This window comes from Mobula birostris, chromosome 2 (genome assembly GCF_030028105.1).
Source record: "Mobula birostris isolate sMobBir1 chromosome 2, sMobBir1.hap1, whole genome shotgun sequence".
NCBI classification, from domain to species: Eukaryota; Metazoa; Chordata; class Chondrichthyes; order Myliobatiformes; family Myliobatidae; genus Mobula; species Mobula birostris.
In genome coordinates this window covers 9687541-9711083 of record NC_092371.1, presented here as the reverse complement: position 1 = coordinate 9711083, position 23543 = coordinate 9687541, and the positions used below count along the sequence as shown (strand labels likewise).

The window sequence follows — 23543 nt, the reverse complement described above, 5'->3', positions numbered from 1 at the left end:
AGATTCTCTGCCTCCTCAACATTCACTGTGCTTCCACCTATCTTTGGATGCTCAGCATTACATCCTTGCTTTTATATTCTAGTCCCTTGAAATAAAGCACCTGTCCAAGGTGTACAACTTCCTCCAGACTGTACCCCTTACTCACACACCATGGGCAATTTACTGTGGCACATTAATCTTTCCGAGCACATCTCCTTGGGACGTGAGAAGAAACAGGAGCATGAATGGGGAAAGTAATGGGGTCACACAGAGAATCTGCAAACTGCACACAGATAGCTGGAGGTCAGGTTTAAATTAAATTTTAAGGCAACAGTTCTCAGAAGTGGCCACTGTGAAAATCAGAAAACCGAGATGCTGGAAATCTGCAGGAATGGGTTAGTGTTTCAGGTGCAAGACCTATTATCTACGCCTGACTATGGGTCTGTTGTGCTTCTGTCATTCTGTTTTAGACCAACACTTTGCACTGGTCTCGACTCAGTATTCACCTTCAACTGCTGCACGGCTCTGTGAACTGACCCAACCCCTTGAAATGGAAGCAAAGATTCCCCATCCCCATTAAACATTCACCCCTGTGCCTTCTGCACCAAGAAATACATCAGCAAATGACAAGTTCCCCCCTCCCATCCACCAGGCAACAATTAACTGCAGAAATGAGACACTCTCACAAACCAAGTTCTGTGACAATACTTACAATTTGTTTTCAGGATCCTTCTCATTAATTTTCTCCAGCACGTTGATTTCTAGACGGGCAGCCTCCCTGTATTTCTCCACATTCTTAATTATTTTAAGAGCCACCCGAGAGCTACCCCTGAAAAGGGAGAATGTAACCATTAGTAAACACTACCAAAAAGAGCTTAGGTAGGCATTTCTAAATAAAATGGGCAGGATGTTACTCGAGCGAAGTGGAACCGAAACACCCAAGTCTTTATTGTACATTAACAATTGCACTGACTTACTGAACCATTAATACTTTAAAACACTGGGAGGAAAGAAGTGGGCGGGGGGAGGGGAATTATGGCAGTAGTGTTTTTTTATATATATAAATACAGATGGAACAGGGGCAGATACAATGAGGGGACATAGAAGAGACTTTTAGATAGCCACATAGATGAAAGAAAAATGGAGGGCTATGGGGGAGGGAAGGGTTAGGTTGATCTTAAGACCATAAGACCATAAGACAAAGGAGCAGAAATAGGCCATCGGCCCATCGAGTCTGCTCCGCCACTTTACCATGAGCTGATCCATTTTATCCTATTTAGTCCCACTGTCCCGCCTTCTCCCCATAACCTTTGATGCCCTGGCTACTCAGATACCTATCAATCTCTGCCTTAAATACGCCCAATGACTTGGCCTCCACTGCCGCCCGTGGCAACAAATTCCATAGATTCACCACCCTCCGACTAAAAAAAATTTCTTCGCATTTCTGTTCTGAAAGGGCACCCTTCAATCCTGAAGTCATGCCCTCTAGTACTAGGTTCCCCCATCATGGGAAACAACTTTGCCACATCCACTCTGTCCATGCCTTTTAACATTCGATATGTTTCTGAGGTCTCCCCTCATTCTTCTAAACTCCAAGGAATACAGTCCAAGAGCGGACAAACGTTCTTCATATGTTAACCCTCTCATTCCCGGAATCATTCTCGTGAATCTTCTCTGTACCCTCTCCAATGTCAGCACATCCTTTCTTAAATAAGGAGACCAAAACTGCCCACAGTACTCCAAGTGAGGTCTCACCAGCGCCTTATAGAGCCTCAGCATCACATCCCTGCTCCTATACTCTATTCCTCTAGAAATGAATGCCAACATTGCATTCGTCTTCTTCACTACTGACTCAACCTGGAGGTTAACTTTAAGGGAATCCTGTACGAGGGCTCCCAAGTCCCGTTGCATCTCAGAACCTTGAATTCTTTCCCCATTTAAATAATAGTCTGCCTGTTTATTTTTTCTGCCAAAGTGCATAACCAAACACTTTCCAACATTGTACTTCATTTGCCACTTCTCTGCCCATTCTTCCAATCTATCCAAGTCTCTCTGCAGACTCTCCGTTTCTTCAGCACTACTGGCCCCTCCACCTATCTTCGTATCGTCAGCAAACTTAGCCACAAAGCCATCTATTCCATAATCCAGATCGTTGATGTACAATGTAAAAAGCGGCCCCAACACTGATCCCTGTGGAACACCACTGGTAACCGGCAGCCAACCAGAATAGGATCCCTTTATTCCCACTCTCTCTTTCCTGCCAATCAGCCAACGCTCTATCCACGTATGTAACTTTCCCGTAATTCCATGGGCTCTTATCTTGTTAAATAGCCTCATGTGTGGCACCTTGTCAAATGCCTTCTGAAAATCCAAATATACAACATCCACTGCATCTCCCTTGTCTAGCCTACTGGTAATTTCCTCAAAAAATTGTAATAGGTTCGTCAGGCAGGATTTTCCTTTAAGGAATCCATGCTGAGTTCTGCCTACCTTGTCATATGCCTCCAGGTACTCTGTAACCTCATCCTTGACAATCGACTCCAACAACTTCCCAACCACCGACGTCAAGCTAACGGGTCTATAATTTCCTTTTTGCTTCCTTGCCCCCTTCTTAAATAGCGGAGTGACATTTGCAATCTTCCAGTCTTCTGGAACCATGCCAGAATCTATCGACTTTTGAAAGATCATCGCTAATGCCTCCGCAATCTCTACAGCTACTTCCTTCAGAACACGAGGGTGCATTCCATCTGGTCCAGGAGATTTATCGACCTTTAGCCTATTCAGCTTCCTGAGTACTTTCTCTGTCGTAATTGTGACTGCGCACACTTCTCTTCCCTGCCACCTTGAGTGTCCGGTATCCCGCTGTCTTCCTCAGTGAAGACTGATGCAAAATACTTGTTCAGTTCCTCTGCCATCTCCTCATCTCCCATTACAATTTCTCCAGTATGATTTTCTATCCGTCCTATATCTACTCTCACCTGTCTTCTACTCTTTATATACTTGAAAAAGCTTTTAGTATCCTCTTTGATATTATTTGCTAGTTTCCTTTCATAGTTAATCTTTTCTCTCTTAATGACCTTCTTGGTTTCCTTTTGTAAGGTTTTAAAAACTTCCCAATCCTCTGTCTTCCCACTAATTGTTGCTTCCTTGTATGCCCTCTCCTTTGCTTTAACTTTGGCTTTGACTTCTCTTGTCAACCATGGTTGCATCCTTTTTCCACTCGAAAATTTCTTCTTTTTTGGAATATACCTGTCTTGCATATTCCTCATTTCTCGCATAAACTCCAGCCACTGCTGCTCTGCCGTCTTTCCCACCAGTGTCTCTTTCCAGTCGACTTTGGCCAGTTCCTCTCTCATGCCACTGTAATTTCCTTTACTCCACTGAAACACCGACACATCAGATTTCGGCTTCTCTTTTTCTAATTTCACAGTGAACTCAATCATGTTATGATCACTGCCTCCTAAGGGTTCCTTCACCTCAATCTCTCCAATCACCTCCGGTTCATTACACAATACCCAATCCAGTACAGCCGATCCCCTAGTGGGCTCAACAACAAGCTGTTCTAAAAAGCCATCTCACAGACATTCTACAAATTCTCTCTCTTGAGATCCAGTGCCGACCTGATTTTTCCAATCTACTTGCATGTTAAAATCCCCCACAATTATCATAACACTGCCCTTCTGACAAGCCTTTTCTATTTCCAGTTGTAATTTGTAGTCCACATCCCTGCAGCTGTTTGGAGGCCTATAAATAACTGCCATCAGGGTCTTTTTACCCCTGCTATTCCTTAGCTCAACCCATAAAGATTCTGCACCTTCCGATCCTATATCACCTCTTTCTAACGATTTAATATCATTTCTTACCAATAAAGCCACGCCTCCCCCTCTGCCTACCTTCCTATCCTTCCGGTACACCGTGTATCCTTGGAAGTTCAGCTCCCTGAGACATGCATCCTTTAGCCAGGTCTCAGTGATGGCCACAGTATCATACCTGCTAATCTGTAGCTGTACAACAAGATCATCCACCTTATTCCTTATGCTGCGTGCATTTAAGTACAACACCTGAAGGCCAGTATTTGATACTTTTTGCTTTGATTTCACTGCAACTTTATTGCACTTCAACTCATCCCAAAGGCTACACATTTGCCCCATCACCTGCCTGTCTTTCCTGACATCTTTACTGCTCACTATCTTAGATATATTTCTGTTATCCCCTTCCTCTGCTCTATCATTCCGGTTCCCATCCCCCTGCCAAATTAGTTTAAACCCTCCCTAACAGCTCTATTAAACTTTCCCGCCAGGATATTGGTCCCCTTCAGGTTCAGGTGTAACCTGTCCTTTTTGAACAGGTCATACTTTCCCCAGAAGAGATCCCAATTATCCAAGAATCTGAAGCCCTGCCCCCTACACCAGTCTCTCAGCCACGCATTCATCTGCCTGATCCTACTACTCTTGCCCTCGCTAGCACGTGGCACAGGTAGCAATCCCGAGATTACTACCCTGGAGGTCCTGCTTCTCAGCTTCCTTCCTAACTCCTGGAAATCTCTCTTCAGGACCTCCTCCTTTGTCCTATCTATGTCATTGGTACCAACATGTACCAAGACAACTGGCTGCTCACCCTCCCCCTTTAGAATATTCAGGACTCGATCCGAGACATCCCGTACCCTGGCACCTGGGAGGCAACACACCATGCGGGTATCTCTGTCAGGCTCACAGAATCTCCTGTCTGTTCCCCTGACTATGGAATCCCCTACGACTACCGCATTTCTCTTCTCCCTCCTTCCTTCCTGCACAACAGCGCCAGGCTCAGTGCCAGAGACCCGTTCACCGTGGGCGTCCCCCGTCAGGTCATCCCCCTCAACAGCATCCAGAACAAGATATTTGTTGCTGAGGGGGACAGCCACAGGGGTGCTCTCCACTATCCGGGCATTTCCCTTCCCTCTCTTGACAGAGAGTAGGTTAAAGTGTCAACATCATAACACTGTGGGCTGAAGGGCCTGTACTGGGCTGCACTGTTCAATAACTTTCAAATACATATTAGTAGGCTAATTCGTCATGGGCATAATTGGGCAACACGGGCTTACTGGGCCAGAATGGCCCTTTATCGTGCTGTACCTCTCGATAAAACAGGCTACATCTCTGCTGGGAATAGGCAGAGGTAGATCAGTGGAAGTTCATAGCTCCAGAGGAATGTCACTACCAAGTTGGATTCTATCAGCAGCACCAGGTCTATAGTGACAAGTTTCACCTGTTTATACTAAACCGGATTTACTTCCCCACATTCCCAGCAGCTCATGTACATGTAGATATACCCTTTTGCAAATGTGGAATCCATCTCCCTCCCTACAGCCATCTCTTTCACATATATTCACATTAGTTAGTACAACATACTATTTGCCTCTTTCACACACAGACATGCATATAATTTATTTTATCCAGAGATACAGCACAATAAAGGGCCCCCTGGCCCAATAAGCCCGTACTGACCAATTAGCCTACTAACATTTCTTTGGAATGTGGCAGAAAACCCACATGGACAGGAGGAGAATGTACAAACTCCTTACAAAAATAGTGGGAAATGAAATCAGATCACCAGCGCTGTAATAGCTTAATGCTAACTGCTGCATTACCATGCTGCCCCAATACAAAGAAATACATGCCCAGCCAGAGAAATTCTTTCCCTGAATGACCTCATTTGAGATTCCAAATAGCAACAATGATCACCAATGAATTCTGCACCAGGAAAAATCAGAACAAGGGGCAAGTATGACAAAATGCTGCCCAGTCAGATTAGCCATAGAACACTACTGCACAGAAACAGGCCCTTCCGCCATCTAGTCTGTGCCAAATTATTAATCTTCTTAATCTCACTGAGTTGTACTCAGACCATAGCCTTCCATACCTCTCCTATTCAAGTACCTCAATGTAGTATCCAAGCTTCTCTTAAATGATTAAATTAAATCCGCACTCACCACTTGCACTGGCAGCTCGTTCTACACTCTCACCACTGAGTGAAGAAGTTTTCCCTAATCTTCCTCTTAAACATTTCACCTTTCACCCTTAATATATGGCCTCTAATTCTAGTCTCACCCAACCTCAGGAAAAAACCTGCTTGCATTTACCCTACAAATACCCCTCATAATTTTGTATACCACTTTCAAATCTCCCCTTAACCTTCGATGTTCTAGAAAATAAAGTGCAGATCTACTCAACCTTTCCCTATAACTCAAGTCCTGGCAACATCCATGCAAAGTTTCTCTGCACTGTTTCAAACTTGTTTACACATTTCCTGTAAACAGATGACCAAAACTGGACACAATACTCCAAACAGGCCTAACATCTCATACAATTTCAACATCCTAACATTTATTTATGAAGATCAATGTGCCAAAAGCTATCTTTACAACCCTATATCTGTGTAAGACCTAACCTGGTTGGTCTCAAACTTGTCTGCATTATATCCCATCTGCCATTTTTCCAACTGCTTCAGATCCTGCTGCAGGCTTTGATAATCTTCCTTACTGTCCACTATACCCGCCCAAATCTAGGTATCATCTGCCAATTTGCTGATCCAGTTTATATTATCATCCAAATTGTTGATAGAGATAGATGACAGACAACAACAGATGCAGCACTGATACCTGCAGCACACTACTGGTCATAGGCCAGCAGTCAGAAAGGCAACTATGTACCACCACTTCCACAAAGCCTTGCTAAAGTCCACGTAGACATCCCTTGCCTTCATCAACTTTCCTGGTACCTTCCTCAAAAATAAACAAATTCTAATAAGATTGGTTAGATGCAACCTACCACACACAAAGCCATGTTGACTATCCCTAATCTGTCACTGTACTTCCAAATACTTATATATCCAGTATTTTAGAATACTTCCCAATAACAGTGTCAGGCTCACTAGCCTAGAATTTCCCAGCATATTCTTATTCTGCAACAACCCTCCAGCACCTCAGCAGTGGCTAATGATGTTTTAAATATCTCTCTGCTAGCCCCCACTAGTTTGCCTCAAGACACAAAACACTTGCTTCCTCTGAAATGTGTATAGCACCATGACCTCGCTGTTGCTTTGCCTCACTTCGAAAGACTGTCGAGAAAATACATCTGCAAAAAATCCACTTAAGATCTCCCCCATCTTTTGGCTCCACGCATAGAATGCCACTCTAATCTTCCAGAGGACCAACTTTGTCCCTTGCTATCATTTTGTTCTTAATATATCTGTCAAAACCCTTAGGATTCTCCTTAACCTTGTTTGCTAGAGCAACTTTGTGTTCTTTTAGCCCACCTGATTTTCTAGAGTGTTCTCTTGCATTTCTTACTCCTTAAACACCTAACTTGTTCCTACCTGCCTATACCTGCTATGCACCTCCTTCTATTTCTTAACCAGGATCTCAGTATTTCTTGAAATCCAAGGTCCCCTAAATCCTTTATCCTCGTCTTTTATTCTGACAGGGAAATACAAACTCTGCACTCTCAAAATTTCACTTTTGAAGGCTTCCCATGTGGGGACCTTTAAAGACAGCCTGTCCCAATCCACTCTTGCCAGATCTTTTCTGGTACCATCAAAATTGGCCCTTCTCAAATTCAGAATCTCAACTCGAGGACCATGCCTATCCTTTTCCATAATTACCTTGCAACTAACTGTATTATGATCACAAGATGCAAAGTGTTCCCTTACACAAAGTGCTACCTTCTGGTCTCATTTCCTAATAGGAGATCTAGTACCACACTCTCTAGCTGGACTTCTATGTACTAATTAAGGAAACTTTCTTGAACACATCTGACAAACTGTTTCTCATCCAGCCCTTTTACAGCATGGGAATCAATATGTGGTAACTTAACATCACCTATCACAAAAGTTTCTTGCAAAAGTCTGCAGTCTTTCTACAAATTTGTTCCTCTAAATTCTGCACACAATTGGGTGGCCCATAGTTTAATCCCAATAACATGGTCATACCTTTCTTATTCCTCAGTTCTACCCATAAAGCCTCACTAGATGAGCTCTCAAGTCTGTCATGTCTAAGCAATGCCATGACATTTTCCCTGACTAGTAATACCACCCCTCCCACTCCATCACGTCTTAAACAACGGAACCCAACCCAGGAACATTGAGATGCCAGTTCTGTCCCTCCTGCAACCAAGTCTCAATAAGGGCTACAATGTATAAGTTGCACATGCTGCTCTGTGCCCTAAGCTTAACCACTGTTCCTACAATACTCCTTGCAACCCACCACACTCAGCCCTTTGATCTGTGACTTTGTATGTGGGCTTAACAACATCTTTCTCCACAACTACTCCACTGTCTGGCCCTCTGGTTCCCATCCTCTGCAACTCTAGACCATCACTAGCAAACCTTCCCTGGAAGAGAGCCCTGTAATCCAAAAATCTGAAGCCCTCCCTCCTGCACCATTCTCTTAGACATGTGTTAAACTGTATGATCATCTTATTTCTGGCTTCACTAACACTTGGCAGAGGTAGCAATCTTGAGATCACAACCGTGGAGGTCCTATCCTTTAATTTAGCACCTAACTCCCTGACCTCACTTTGCAGGACCTCATCACTCCTCCTACCCATGTTATTGATACTGACATGGGCCCCGACCTCTGGCTGCTCACCCACCCATTAAGAATGCTATAGACTCAATCCAAGATGTCCATTCTCCTCGCATCCTCCAGCAATGGAACCTCCTTTCTGTTCCTCTAACCAAAGAATCCACATCACTCCAGCTCACCTCTTCTCTGCCCATCCCTCTCTTTGAAGCCACAGGGGTAGAGACTTGATCACTTTGGCTTTCTCCTGCTAGGTCATCCCCTCAACAGTATCTAAAGCAGTATACTTTTTGTTGAAGGGAACGGCTATAGAGATATACTGCACAGGCTGCCTATCGCCTTTCCCTCTCCTGACGGTCATCCAGTTACCTGTACCCTGCACTTCTCATGCAACTACCTCCCTCCATGTCCTGTCTTTCAATCCTCAGTCTCCTGAATGAGCCAGAGTTCATTCAGCTCCACCTCCAACTCCTTAACACAGTCCTTTAGAAAATGCAGCTGGACGCACTCTTCCAGTTGTAGTGATCGAGGACACAGGAGGCCTCCCTTTCTTACCACATCGTGCAAGAGCAGCATTCTACTATTCTGCCTGGCATTCCCGCTGTTCTAAATCCACAAGAACAAAAAAAAATCTACCTATGGCCCATGCTTCTCTTCACGGAAGCCTCAACTCCCCACTAACACCAGCCAACTCCGCCTAAACCTAACTTCTCTTTATTGGATCTTGCCAAGTGGCTCACCACGCACAATCCAGTATCTCCTTGGGAACTGTAGCATGCAAAATGTCAACTGCTCTGTACCGGTAATTTAGACTACCAGAGAAACGAAGGCCCCCAGAATCTATCATTCACCCACACTTTAAGGAGCATTTACAGCAACTAACTACCCTGGAGGCTTTTAGGATGTGGGAGGAGACTGGAGCAACCCAGCGGAAGCTCACACAGCCACAAGGTGCAAATTCCACACAGATAGCAAAGGAGATCAGAAATGATCCTAGGTCACTGGAGTTGGCGCTGTTAATCTCACATTCACACACAAACTGAGGATGGAGAACCCTGATATGAAATCACGAGGGCAGAAATGAGGTGGATGGCCACACCCTTTTCCCTAGGATAGGGGAGTCCAAAACTAGAGGGCATGGTATAAGTGAGAGGGGCAAGATTTAAAGGGAAACATTGGGTGACTGATATGTTGTGAGAAGAGGTGATACTGATATTTAAAAATGACAGAATTATGTTTAAAAAGACACAGACTGATTGATTCAAGGATAGGAAGGGTTTGAGAGGGATGTGGGCTAAACATAGGCAAAGGCAATCTTGGATAAACATCTTGGCTGCCCTGGCCTTGTTGGGTCAAAGAACCCAGTTCCATACTGTTTTACTCTAAAACATAACTACCATGGTTTGTTTCAGAAAATGAAGGAAGCAGCTGGCACCTACCTCCGATGGTCAATGCACTGTATCACTTTGCCAAAGGTTCCTTCACCTAAAGTGCTAATAATTTCATCTGATAAAGGAAAGAGAGAGAAAAACACAAAATGAACCTCTTGAATGGGACTGAGGGACAGCAACATTTAAAAACAACAGTCAGACTGAAGGTAAATTACAAAGGCTCTTCTCATTACACAGTTATTTTTTTTGCACTTTTGAGTACAAGTAAGCCACATGTCTGAAGCAGAAAGCATATAACACCATCTGCTGAGAAAAAAAAGATCTCTGTACAATATTATTTTCCTGCATTTAGGATAAATTATAACAAGTATAAACATAAAAAAAAGCAGGAGGAGGAGGAAGGGGATTAGAAAATAAAAACAGCAATGAGAGTTCTGCAACTTTTTTTCGGGATCTTAACTATTAGAGCTAAATGAAGTTACGATTTAAGCTTGTACATCGTTCTTGTAGCCAGTCGCCGGTGCGATAGATCAGGTGGCCCTCGCTGTCATCTTCCACACTCTTGGCCCTCCTGCTGCTCTGATGGCTCCGCTGTGTACGCAGAATCCCCGATGACCGGGCGGTGACACCAAGACACAGAGGCGCCCATCAAACCACCATCCAAGCCAATTGGAGAGAGACATTTTCAAACCAGCAGCCACATTGGATGGTTTGGGGTTTTCGCATTGCAGAGAAGGGGGGCAGCGACGGAGTGGTCGATTGCCAGATTGTCAAGATTCCAGGCAATTCATACGCCCACACAGGATATATAACGATAGGGATATTGCAAGGGAACATGTCAAGATACACAGTACTAACTCAGAAAATAAAAAAAGTAACGAACATTTCAAATATCCCCACCTAAAATCTTCCCACCCCACTCCATACAGTTAAGCAAATTTTAATTTATAAAGTCCCAATAAATCATTTCTAATGTAGTTAATTTAATAATGTCACATAATGGTTCATGTCCCAGGAGAGTTGCAGAGATATTATTTCCTTTAAATGTAAGCATTCAGCAATAGGCCCCTGCCCCGTTGCTGCCTCTCCAAGAGCAGACACTGCTGTTGGCTCTTCTAGCAGCCCAGCAACAATGCAGCACATGTCAAGGAGTCGCAGCCATAGTGCGTAGTGCATGCTGGAGTTCAGGTCCCTGAGCATCAGTTACAGTTGAAGCATGCGAAAGACTCAATCCCTGCACTGCTCTAGCTCACAGTCTGCGTAACAGGCTGCTTAAGTTAACCTGGATGGGAAAATAAAATGTAATATCGCTGCAACCACTCCTCATTAAATGCTCCCAACTCTGCATTACAGTCAGCAGTACTGCACAGTGCATTAACTGCCAATGTTAAACAGGCCCCCCACTTCTAATATAGCTGAGATCCTACTTCATCACAGCAAATACAACAGCCGCAAAGACATATATCCTCATCTGTCTTCTTTACAAGACAGTTCTGCACATTAAAGAACACCCTCAGCTTTGCAAAGCAAAGTGGCTCATCTTAAAGACTGTCCCATTCAAACAGGGAGGACAATATTAATGTAGGGTTGTGTGGGCAGGGAGGGTTACAAACTAATCCAAACATCCCCTCATTCTGTTACAAAACAGGAGAAAATGAAGACCTGATTTCAAGGGCAGAGAGCAGGAAAGAAGGCGAGAAAGGAGAGAGCAGCGAACAGAATACAGAGGGTGAAGGGAGAAATGGAGAGTAGAGAGGGGAGGAGAAAAGATGAGTAGGGAGGAAAGAAAGGAACAAAGAAAAAGTAAAAAGCAGATGAGCGCACAGAAAGCTTTGGCTTCAGTTACTCTGCTTCAAGCTCAGCTCACACCAAGATTGTTCACTTCACTGCAAGGTCGCACACATGCTCACATGCACAAACAAAACACACCCTGAAACGGCATCAGGAATGGGTGGAGAAAAGCACCCATTGAGACACCGTACTTTCATGGTAATCTCAGCTCCCTTCCCCATGGCGACAACACGCAAAGTGAACAAGTGGGCAGCTGTTTGTATGTTTCTGTTCAAGGGGCTTGGAGGGAAAGATAATTACCAACTTCCAACCCAGGCCAAAGCAAACCCTCCTACTCAGAGCCATTTTGAGGTTGGGGGGGATCAGAAAGGGGAGATGGCTTATTGAAACAAACCAACTCAGTCCCTACGTCCAACATCAACAGATACTCCTGGTTCATGACCAATCTAACAGAAGAAAATGTCAGATCGCACTGGCCTGGAGATTGCACGGCACCCAGAAGGGGTTCCCCTGAACCCGTGGGACACATGTAAAGATTCCATCTTAAAAACTCCCCACACAACCATAAAGGATGAGAAGAAAAAGAAAAAAAAATGGCTCTACTTACCCAATCTTGTCGGCTGTAGGAACAAAAAGACACTGATATACTAAGTAGAGAGGAGGAAGTACTCACCGAGGAAGAGCGGCTATATGACCTGCTTCGATGGCGCCGCCGTTTGTGCTTACGTCTGCTGCTCTTCCGACTCCTGTAGCTCCTGCCGCGGTCCTGCGAGCGCCGGTAGTCGTACGAGTTGCGCGAGCAGTAGTCTGGTTCATGATAGCTGTCCCCTTGGTCCCGGCTGTAGTTGCCTCGGTAGGCATCGCAGTACCTCCTCTCATTGTACAGTCGCCTGTCGCACGAACAGTTCTCGATGCTGCAGGGCAGCCATGGCGAGGGGAGGGAAGAAACATGGATTAAGTGGCGTCGGTGCAGGCGCTGAACGATGAGGCTGACCCAGCACGAGACAGCAGTAGACAGGATTAAAGTAACTGGCTGGCAGTGGAGTAACTGGTGATGTGGGGGTGGAGAAGGATTGCCATTTCAATTATACAGCACAAACACAGGCTCTTTGGCTCATCGCACCCATGAAAAATTTGTAATAGTCCGACATTTAGTCCAGTGCAGTGGACGCACTATGGTATGCACAAAAATTTTGCTGGCACGCAGAATGCAGTGCTGCACCTCAATTCTCTAAACAACGCCTGAACCATATCGGATCGATTGTGAGAATGCGGCAAGTGCATGTGGCAAACTGATCACTCAGGGGATCGACTGGGCCTCCTAATGCGGGAGGTACTCGCTTTTTATGTGGTTTCAAGTGCTCTGAGGGTCCAGTTCAGAGCTCCCACACTATAAGCTGCACTGCATGTATGTGGCTAACATGACTCAATAAAACCTGACTGCTCTGTTGTCATTCTTGCTCCGTGCATACATACCACCACCCATTTCAAACAGTCTCTGATATGCTTTGGTTATGGTAAACAATGAATGAGTCCTGCTGTTTATTTACACACAATCTTCAGCCTTTAAAAAAGTGCATAATTGTTGTTATTCATTATTGATGATCTTTGCTCAAAATTACCATGGCACATGAGGAAATCTTTTAGAAGATTATCACCAATTTGGGCACATGGTCTCAAAAAAAAAAATTCAACACCCTGGGGTGGAGCGACTCAAGTGCGTACAACTAAATAGGTGTGAACACCTACCTCTGGCAATATGCTGTAGATATTAATTACTTCTGATGCGCTCTAAACCTCTGACATATACCATAGTCTTAGACACCTCTGCTACGAAGAAAATGTTTATTGCCTTCTACTCCACCAATACCTCTCTCTCGTAACTGTTGTACTTAAACATTGCTGAAGCTTCTGCCACCACCACCCCATTAACAGAGCAATCCAGACTCAATCTATCTCCTAGCTGAAATAAATTCTCTCAGATCCCCTCTAAAAAAAAGCTTTATTTGTCACACGTACATCAAAATGTACAGTGTAATGCATCATTTGCGTCAACAACTAACAGTGCAAGTATGTGCTGGGGAAGCCCCCTAAGAGTTGTCACAACATAACATGCCCACAACTTACCAACACTAAGCTGTACATCTTTTAGAATGTTAAAGTCAAACTCAATATGTCCTCTAAGTATGCACATGTTATCCTATACTACCTTGAGATTTATTTTCTTGTGGGCGTTTACAGGAAATTCAATAGATATACATAAACAAAGACTGACAAAGAACCAATGAGCAAGAGATAGATTGTGCAAATCAGAAGAAATACTAAGAACATGAGCTGTGGGGTCCTTGAAGCGAGTCTGTAGTTCAGTGTTGTACAGTCCTTGAAAGGAAATCTGTAGATTGTGGAATTAGCTCAGACGTGAGTTATCTACGCCAGTTCAGATGCGAATTAAGATATCTACACCAGTTCACGATCCTGATGGCTTTAAGGTACTAACTTCAATGTTCAAAGTAAATTTATTAAGAAAGTACGTACAGTATATGCCTCCAATTACTAACCTGAGAATCATTTTCCGGTGGACATTCACAGAGGAACAAAGAAATACAAAAGAATCAATGAAAAAATACACACACACTGACAACCAATGTCCAAAAGAGAAACTGTGCGAACATAAAATTAAAAAAAATGAAAACACAAGTTATAAAGTCCTTGAAAGTGAGTCCACATGTTACCTTCAGTGATAGGTTCAATGTTGTGGTGAGTGACGTTGTTCACACTGGTTCAGCATCCTGATGGTTGAAGGGTAATAACCGTTTGTGAACCTGGTGGTGTGGGACCCTGGTTACTCCTGTACATACTACCTGATGGTAGCAGCGAGAAGACAGCATGGCCTGGATGGTGTGGGTCCTTGCTGATGGATGTGATCTTCTTGTAGCAGCACTCTTTGGATAGATATGCTCATGGTGAGCAAGTCCCCCCCCCCACCCCACCCCGTGATGAACCCAGCTATATTCTCCACTTTTTGCAGGCTTTTTCATTTTCCGGCACTGATGGTTCCTATCAGGCTGTGATGCAACCAGTCAGGATACTCTTCATTGTGCATTTATAGAAGATTATCAAACTGTGCCTGAACCTGATGGTGTGGGACCCAAGGCTCCTGTACCTTCTGCCCAGTGGTATTTGTGAGAAGAGAGCATAGCCTGAACATGGGAGGAAACTGGAGCACAAACCTAATCCAGCACAAACTGAGCACTTTTGCAATGAGGAATGGTGCTCTGCTATCCACTTGTTCGACACTCTTCAGTGTATTGAGTATCTATCACCTTTAATCATTGCAGACTCCCTCCTCCCAACTTGGTTTACATTCCAAGCATTGTAAAGCAGGTGGCTGAAGTACATCTTGTCCCACCCTCCACCCTCTCTCTCTTTCCAACAACCACACAGGTGGCTGTCAGTTGTTCTCTGACCTTGCAGCCAGGCTTCTTCAGCACATCAACATACCATCTGTAAGCCAAGGTCAGAGATGGCTTTTGAGATTCGCTAAGCTCGTCCTTAGACCCACTTGCATTGTGGGATGTTTTGAAGTACAAAGCAGCGCCTTCACACTGCAGCATTTAGCTGGATTGCTGGTTTAGGGTGTCAAGAAACTACTGCAGTTACTTGCTTTCCTTACCCCAATCCCCTGGATTCCAACACGCAAGGACGAATCAACATAAGCTGTAGTGTGCTCAAGGCTCCAGGGACAAACAGTTTTTTAAAAATTGGCAAACAAGATTATCACATCATGTGCACTGAAAACAAATCATAAAATTATGAGCATTAGGGCACATAATAAAAAGTACAATCATCAGCTAACGCACAGGCACAGTGTGTTCAACAAAATAACAACCAGTTCTCACTGAGGGCTCTGATAGAGATCAAAACAGAAAATGCTGGAAATCCTCTGGAGATCATGGCATCATCAGAGGACAGAGAATCTGTTTTCCTTTCAGATGTTTCTCATTCGACAAATGCTGTGTGACCTGTCGAAGTTTCCAGCAGCTTCTATTTTAATTTCAGATTTCCAGCATTTGCAGTTTCTCCGTTAGAGATCACTACATGCTATAGTCAGAATTGGACAGCACGCAGAACCACCACACCAACCATCAAGTAGCTATAAACACATCCTGTTTTCTGCATAGTTGACTATTGACATGCTTGCCTACACACTTACATATTGTGAGTATTTGCCTCCGTTACCCACTAAGGCCGTGTATTTTAAGATCCAACCACACTGGGTGAAAACATTCTTACTCATGATCCTCAATAGAACAATAGTTAAAATATTATTTGAAATTTTAAATCACTAAAGTATCAAGAATCCTTCTAACTGTTGGAAGTAGTCTACACTTACAAGTCCTGACGAAGGGTCTCGGCCCGAAACATCGACTATATCTCTTCCTAGAGATGCTGCCTGCCCTGCTGCGTTCACCAGCAACTTTGATGTGTGTTACATTTATAAGTCTACTGGTGTGTCATCCAGAGGATGAAGGTCAGTTGGCATTCATGAGTTAACCACACATCATCGCCTTGGATGGCTTTGGGAGTTGAGGGAATGAGGGATCTAGCACAGAGGTGCGCTTTGCATATTACTGACAGCACCACCAGAAGGCAGGTCTCACCGTTGTAACACTAGCCTTATAGAGTGAAGAGCTGCCCCTTCTCACTGTCCTAAACCAAAACGCAGAGACAGCAAGTAAATATACTGACTCACAGAAGTAACCTATTTGGACTCAACACAACATTGAGTGTTGGAGTTGGGGCTTTGAGTACAAGTTGCCTACAGACATCTGATTCTTTCTGTAGCTTAGCCTACCGAAAGTGGTGGATATAGCCCAGACCACAACAGGCGAAGCACTCCTGCACACCCCCCCTCACCACCAACACCACTGAGCACATCTACAAGGAAAGTTGTCACAAGAGAGCAGCATCAAGGACCCCTATGACCCAGGCCATGGTCTCTTCTCACTACTTCCATCAGGTAAGAGGAATAGAAGCCTTCAGCACCAGGTTCAGGAAAAGTTATTACCCTACAACCATCAGGCTCCTGAACCGGCGAGGATAACGACACTCATTTCAACCTACAGATTCAGATTTAAGCACTCTTTACAACCCATGTTCTTAGTGTTTTTTTTAAATGTATATGCAAAATTTATCTTGTTTTGCACACTGATTATTTATCTATTTACATTTAGATTTTTTTGAGAATTCTGTTGCATTTCTTTATTTTATTGTAGATGCCTGAAATAAACGGATCCTCAAGGTACTTTGATAATTCTGCTTTGAAGGTTGCACTCATTTACGTTAGCATTATGCTATTACAGTGCCAGTGACCCGGGTTCAATTGCTAGCACTGACTGTAGGCCGTCTGTATGTTCTCCCCGCGACCGTGTGGGATTCTTCTGGGAGCACTGGTTTCCAAAGACACAGGTTAGCAGATTAATTGGTCACGTGGGTGTAACTGGACAGCATGGGCATGTTGGGCCAGAAGGGCCTGTTACCATGCTCTACCTCCAAATAAAATTTTCAAACAGTAACACTGCAAATGTGGAGGGGAAGAAAAGCAACACGCAGGTGTAACTGGTTAGCTACTCGCCTGAAGGCAGTCAACTTGCACAGCCAGTGATAATTCATTGACTTCTGCCCATCTGTTTCACACCATAGACAGTGGATGTGTGCTGTACAGGACAGCACAGTGGCTCGCTCACTGAGCAGCTCCATGCAGACGCTCATGAGTCCAAATTTCCTGTCTGTTGGAGAGCCAGAACAGCTTCCAAGTAGTGACCCTTCCTGACCAGCATCTGAGAGCTTCAAAGCCAAATGACGCGCAGTTGGGTAGGGTACCACTGCAACAAATCTAGAAACTACCCTCCAATCAAGAGGCCGCAAGAGGAGAGGTCACCAATCCTAACACGAGACTATTTCACAGGAGATCATGACCCTTTCACTTCCTCAAACCCCAAAACAAGCACCAAACAGAAATTTCAATCCTGACCTCCAGCACTGTTATGTATGGAGTCAGCACAAGACCACAAGATGTACTGTAGGAGCAGCATTAGGCAATATGACCATCGAATCTGCTCCATCATTCCATTATGGCTGATTTATTATTCCCCCATAACCTTTGATGGCCTTACTAATCAAAAACCTATCAACCTCCACTTTTAATATACCTAAGTAATTGGTCTCCACAGCCGCCTGTGGCAACAAATTCCACAGATTCACCGCCCTCTGGCTAAAGAGGCACCACAGTAGTTAGTGCAATATTACAACTCAGGGTGTTGGGAGTTCAATCTCAGCATCCTCTATAAGGATGTACATCCTCCTTGTGAAGTGTGTTGGCCTTCTCCAGGTGCTCAGGTTTTCTCTCACATTCCAAAGACGTACCAGTTAGTAGGTTATTAGGTGTTTGTAAATTGTCCTATAATTAGGTTGAAGTTAAATCTGGGGCTGTTGGGTTTGCTGGGCTGAGCAGCTTGAAGGGCCTATTCCGCATTGTGTTTCTAAACAAAATAAAAACAAATAAAGAAATTCCTCATCTCTGTTCCAAAGGAACATCCTTCTGACACTGTGCCCTCTGGTCCTAGACACCACCATTATTGGAAACACTCTCTTCACATCCATTCTATCTAGGCCTTTTCAGTATACACAATGTTAATGTTCTGTACATCAGGATTATAAAAAGGAATTATCCATCATCCACATCATTATTGAGAAAACAAAGTGTAATTTTGAACTATCAATAAACAGTTACACGGTTCATTCCAGTTTAAACACCTCATCTTTTAAGGATTTACCCAATTGTTATTTACTTTAATGCCTGCTGACTACATTTGCAATATGGATTACCAAGCACACAACCTTTCTCTTCAACGTTGTGAATGACAGTCCCCTGGGTGCTCCTGCTTGTTTTGCACAGGATGGTGGATCAATGAGCTACTGTCGTGTGCAGATAAGAGGCAGATTCTGGGGTTAGCTGATGGCAATTTGGGGAGAATAAAATGGGTTAAAGCAGGACAAGTGTAAAAGTAGATATTTGATAGTCAGTGAGGACAGGATGGAGATGGTCAAGTAATGGTTTCCTTGCTGGATCACTCCATATCTGTTAAATCCAACTGAATTGCTCCTATAGATCAATAAATTGACATGCCCATCTCTCCATAGCTACACTTAGGATGGAGAGAAGGGGTAAAGTTCCAAGCTAAAGGTCTGAACAGGCAGGAAACAGCACATACTATGATGAGGCTTGTTAAGCCAGAAGGGCCTGTTCTGCACTGTATCTCTAAATAAATACCTTCTGGACCTGATGTAACTCTCATTCCTGTGTCGCCTGTCTCTATCACTGCTCCTTGACCGCGATCTCCGCCTTCCTCGCCTACTTCGCCGGTAACGATCATGGTAACTCTCCCGGCTCTCTCGGTCTGACGAGCGGTATCGCCTCAAACGAGGCATCTGCAAGAGAGAAAGGAGGGTGTTCTGTTACCAGGTGGCCGAGAGGAGCCAAGCTGCTATGGCCTCCTCCTATTCCTATCTTCACTGCTGATGTGCAACCTGGAATATTGAACTTTTGAGTATCCAGCTTCTACAGAAAACATTAATTTTTCTGTTCTTAACTGTTCTTAAGAGAAATTTTAAAAAAACACCAAGGTCACCGCACCAGGGTGGCAGAGTAGCACAGCAGTCAGCATAACATTATAACAGCACCAGCAATCTGGGTTCAGTTCTGCTGCTGACTACAAGTTCTCTGGTTACCTCCCACATTCCAAAAACGTACAGGTGAGGGGTAGGTTAACTAGTCACATGCGAGTAATTGGATGGCATGAGCTCAATGAGCCCAAATCTCCAAATAAATAAAACACTCAGTACACAATGGGAAAGCAAGAGTCAGTTTCCAGATCGACAGAAATGACATGAATATCCGGTCTGTTGTGGAAGTTGTTAATACTTGGTGTAATATGGTGGTAAGAATTGGTAATCAGTGGCTAGATAGGGAACAGAATACATTAAACAAAGTCTACTGGAAGAACTCAATGGGTCAAGCAGTATTTGTGCGAGAAAAGGACACATGGTTTGGGTCAAGGGCACTGCAGAAACTTCAGGTAACTGAGCCAAGTTGATCAAGTGTGATGCATCAAGACAGGTGCAAGACTAATGTGGAAAAATGAGAAGATATCCACTTGAGTCGGTCAATCGTAATGAGGATTACTTAAAAAATGGCTCACTGGGAATGCTGATGTACACAGGACCCTGTCGTGCCCCTGTACACCAGTCACTGGTGCAGCAAGCAGTAAAGGTGGCAAATCGCAGGAGTAGCACAGGGAACAGCTGGGGTGCCTCACAGCACCAGAGCTATGTATCAATTCCGACCCCGAGTGCTGTCTGCATGGAATTTGCACATTCTCCTGTGACTGCGAGCGGTTACTCTCATATCCCAAAGACATGCATGTCATTGGGGTTAGTTGGCTGCTATGAATTGTCCCTAAAGTGTGAGGGGCACAGGCAACACAGGGAAAAGAAAGAAAATGGATTAATGCAGAATTAGCATAAAATGGGCATTTAATGGTCAATATGGGCTCAGTAAACTCAAGGTCGTTTCCATGCTGAATGTCTCTCTTGACTCTTATACAGCAGGGGTAGCAAATATTTTTGAAACCAAAATGGCAACAATCTTCTAAAAAAAATGCTGTCACGCACCATGGTAATTTTGAGCAGAGATCACTGATTAATGGATTAGTAACAATAATTATGGACCTTAAGGAAAAAGGATAAACCCTGTTGCTAACTTATGCATATTCATTATTTTACTAACAGATCCAAATAAATGAAGATTTTTGAAAACCTGTTAAAATAATTTAAAGACAATTGAAAAATATTATTTCTAAATAATGTACATCTATAGAAGAAATGTAAATGCGATATAAGTTTCAGTAAATATTCACAAAAATAAACTTTACTCTCAGTGAGACTTTTGTTGCTGCACTATGTTAAATATTTTTATCTGCCTCCTATAGGTTGATTTGAGAGCTATGCACATATCATTAATTTCATAATTAAGTCTACTCCTGCAATTAGACTTGACCAAGTTCATCAGTGAAAATAATGACACAAATATGATAATACTGTTAACATTGCCATTGCTAGATTCTTCAGACAGTTAAGTTTTAGGAATGGAATTCCAGTTTCAGAATCTCATTACCTGGATTTTTGTCACTAGCTGACCTCCCAATATTTTCTAGCTCAGCTCTTAAGACAACAAATTTTTGCCTCTAAACTGAACTGCTTTGTAAATTACTCAACTGCATTTAAAAATGATCCAAATCAATGCGCTGTCACATTTCCAGATTCGGTGCATCTAACTTTACACTGCATGCATACTTTATAAACTTTGCAGGTTGTTTCAAATGACCTGAACATGGCTAGTCTTAAAAGAAATTTGTTCAGTAATTGAATGGAAGGCTCAGGAATGTTTGCCTTTTCAGGAACTTCAATGAGTTTTTTTAGGTTTGGAAATACTTAAAGGTGCCGTTTTCAGCAACACGTTTAAATACTTCTAACTTGATTTCAAAGGCTTTTATATTATCAAAAATAATATCACGTGTTTTGCCAGATCCCTGAAATTTGTAGCTTAAAGAATCGAAAGGCAGCACTGCAAGCTGCTTGCAACGAAATTTGTGTTTGTGCCATCTTAGGATCGCATTGAATGGTGGAATAGATTTAAAGGGCTGAATGATATAGTGGGTTCCATTTTTAGATGATTGTTAGGAATGGTTAGAATTTATTTTATAATATGATTTAACAATTGACTCAATGGCTTCAGAATAACCATGTATTTTTGGGACTGGTGTCGCACAAGTTACCAGCTTGCTCAGAACAGTGCAACAGATCTAAAGCTATTTGTGGTTAACACACACAAGGCAATGGGTTTGGGAAGGAACTGAAAAACACATCTCAGTTTGATTACCAATAATACACTGTAGTGGGGCAGGCTGGTTACAATGTAGGTTACTGCCCCAACAGTAATCACTATCACCGAAACACAAGAGATTTCATAGATGCTGGAAATTCAAAGCAACACAAAGTGCTGGAGGAACTCAGCAGGTCAGGAAGCATCTATGGAAATGAATAAACAGTTGACGTTTTGGAGTACTGAAAGGTTTCTGCCCAAAACGTTGTCTGCTAATTCTCCTCCACAGATGCTGAGTTCCTTCGGCATTCTGAGTTCCACTACCTTCCAGCAGACTCAATGCCAGAATAGACTATGAGGTTTAGTTAAACATTTTTCCAAATCAGACACAAGTCCCAACGCAATCAAGAGCTCAAAAACTTAAAACGATGTTGCTGTGAGAGATGGCGAAAGATCCTAGATTTAGGTCAACGAAGACAGCATAGGACGAATTCTGCACTGCTAACAGACGGCCGCTGCGAACTATAGGCATAGGACGTGCCAAGGAAGGGATGTATAACGATGTAGACCTGTCTGCAGACAAAGCCAATTTTAAAGGATATGGGGTATTCTCTTTACCGCAATATTTGCCTTCAGTTAATAAAAGTCATTATCATCTAGGTGATGCACTGCCTCCTAACATTGTCTTCTCCCCATTGCTGCTGCCCGTCGTGTTGGAGACAATTCTGAGATTCGCAGTACCTCCACGCGTCTCCTTCTGAAATTGAGCTGGGCCTACTCTCCCACACTAGCACCACCCACGCTCCACGGCGAGTTCCGGGGGTCGTGAAGGTTCCCTAGGACTCCTTTGCTTTCCCCACCATCCGGGCAACGCCTCCAAAGGAACTACAACTCCCAGCAGACACAACGCTCTACGCACGCGCAAGACCACCTCCACCTCCCCCACTAGCACCCCTCCCCCCCCGGCCAAAAAAAAAGACTTCGAATCGCCTCACAGCCACTTTCAAGCGATAATTTCTCTCTCTAAGTGCAGCGAGCGCGGCTCAGCCACAAACCGTGGGGGCAAGGGTAAGGGTCTCGGTCCAGCCGAGCCAAATCTGCCGTGGCCGCCATTTGGTAGCGCCTCCGCCATCTTGTCTCTTCGCCGAGCCCCGGAGCGGGCCCTCGGCTCGCTGCTCCGCCACCCGCCCCTACCCATCTACTCGCACGCCGCCTTCCCACCCTCCCCCTCACCGTCTTCGCAGCCAGCCCAGTGTGCTTGTCCCACAAGAAATCCGTGATGGCGGAATTCCTCCGGATCGCAAACTTCTCTCCCCCGCCGCTCAAATTGAAAAAAAACTCTCCGCAACGGCAGCCTAGCCACGCCCATGCGCCCCTCTGTGACGCACTCACGCAGCTCCCGCCCATTTGTTGACGCCTCCGCCGGTCCCGCCCACTCTGCCGGGCCTGAGTGGCCACTTACCCCGCCCTTCAGGTGAATTAAAGACACGCCCACTGCTTTCCGTCGACAGGCTTCGCCCTTCGTTTTTCCCGCACAAAATGCCGGAGGAGTTCGGAAGGTCAGACAGCGTCAATGGAAAAGACCCTGCCGAAGGGTCTCGGCCCGAAACGTCGACTGTTTACTCCTTTCCATAAATGCTGCCCGGCCTGCTGAGCTCCTCCGGCATTTTGTGTGTGTGTGTTGCTTGGATTTCCAGCATCTGCAGAATTATTTTCTCTTGTTAATGTCCCATCGTGTCCCTCATTTGCGAGTATCAATGGTCCCTCGGCATAGGTGCCAAAGTTGAACATCACTATCAGTGTAGTGCCCCTCAAAAAATCTGTCCGTTCTCCTTCACATGTGTCAGTCTCCCATGCTGCTGGGGGTCAGTATTCAAAG

At 44.2% G+C, this 23543-nt stretch overlaps 1 protein-coding gene across 1 annotated transcript in view; it reads right to left on the bottom strand.

The window, feature by feature from the left end:
* The window catches only part of LOC140194192 (uncharacterized), a 123991-nt gene extending 100961 nt beyond the window's left edge, over nucleotides 1-23030 (bottom strand). Inside the window, exons 1-6 of the mRNA XM_072251699.1 lie at nucleotides 22898-23030; nucleotides 19055-19212; nucleotides 12395-12635; nucleotides 10428-10521; nucleotides 9979-10045; nucleotides 692-808 (exon numbers count right to left, since the gene is read on the bottom strand). Of these exons, the coding sequence (XP_072107800.1) occupies nucleotides 692-808; nucleotides 9979-10045; nucleotides 10428-10521; nucleotides 12395-12635; nucleotides 19055-19212 (677 nt within the window). The 5' untranslated portion in view covers nucleotides 22898-23030. The remainder of the gene's footprint in view (nucleotides 1-691; nucleotides 809-9978; nucleotides 10046-10427; nucleotides 10522-12394; nucleotides 12636-19054; nucleotides 19213-22897) is intronic.
* Nucleotides 23031-23543: the final 513 nt, after the last annotated feature.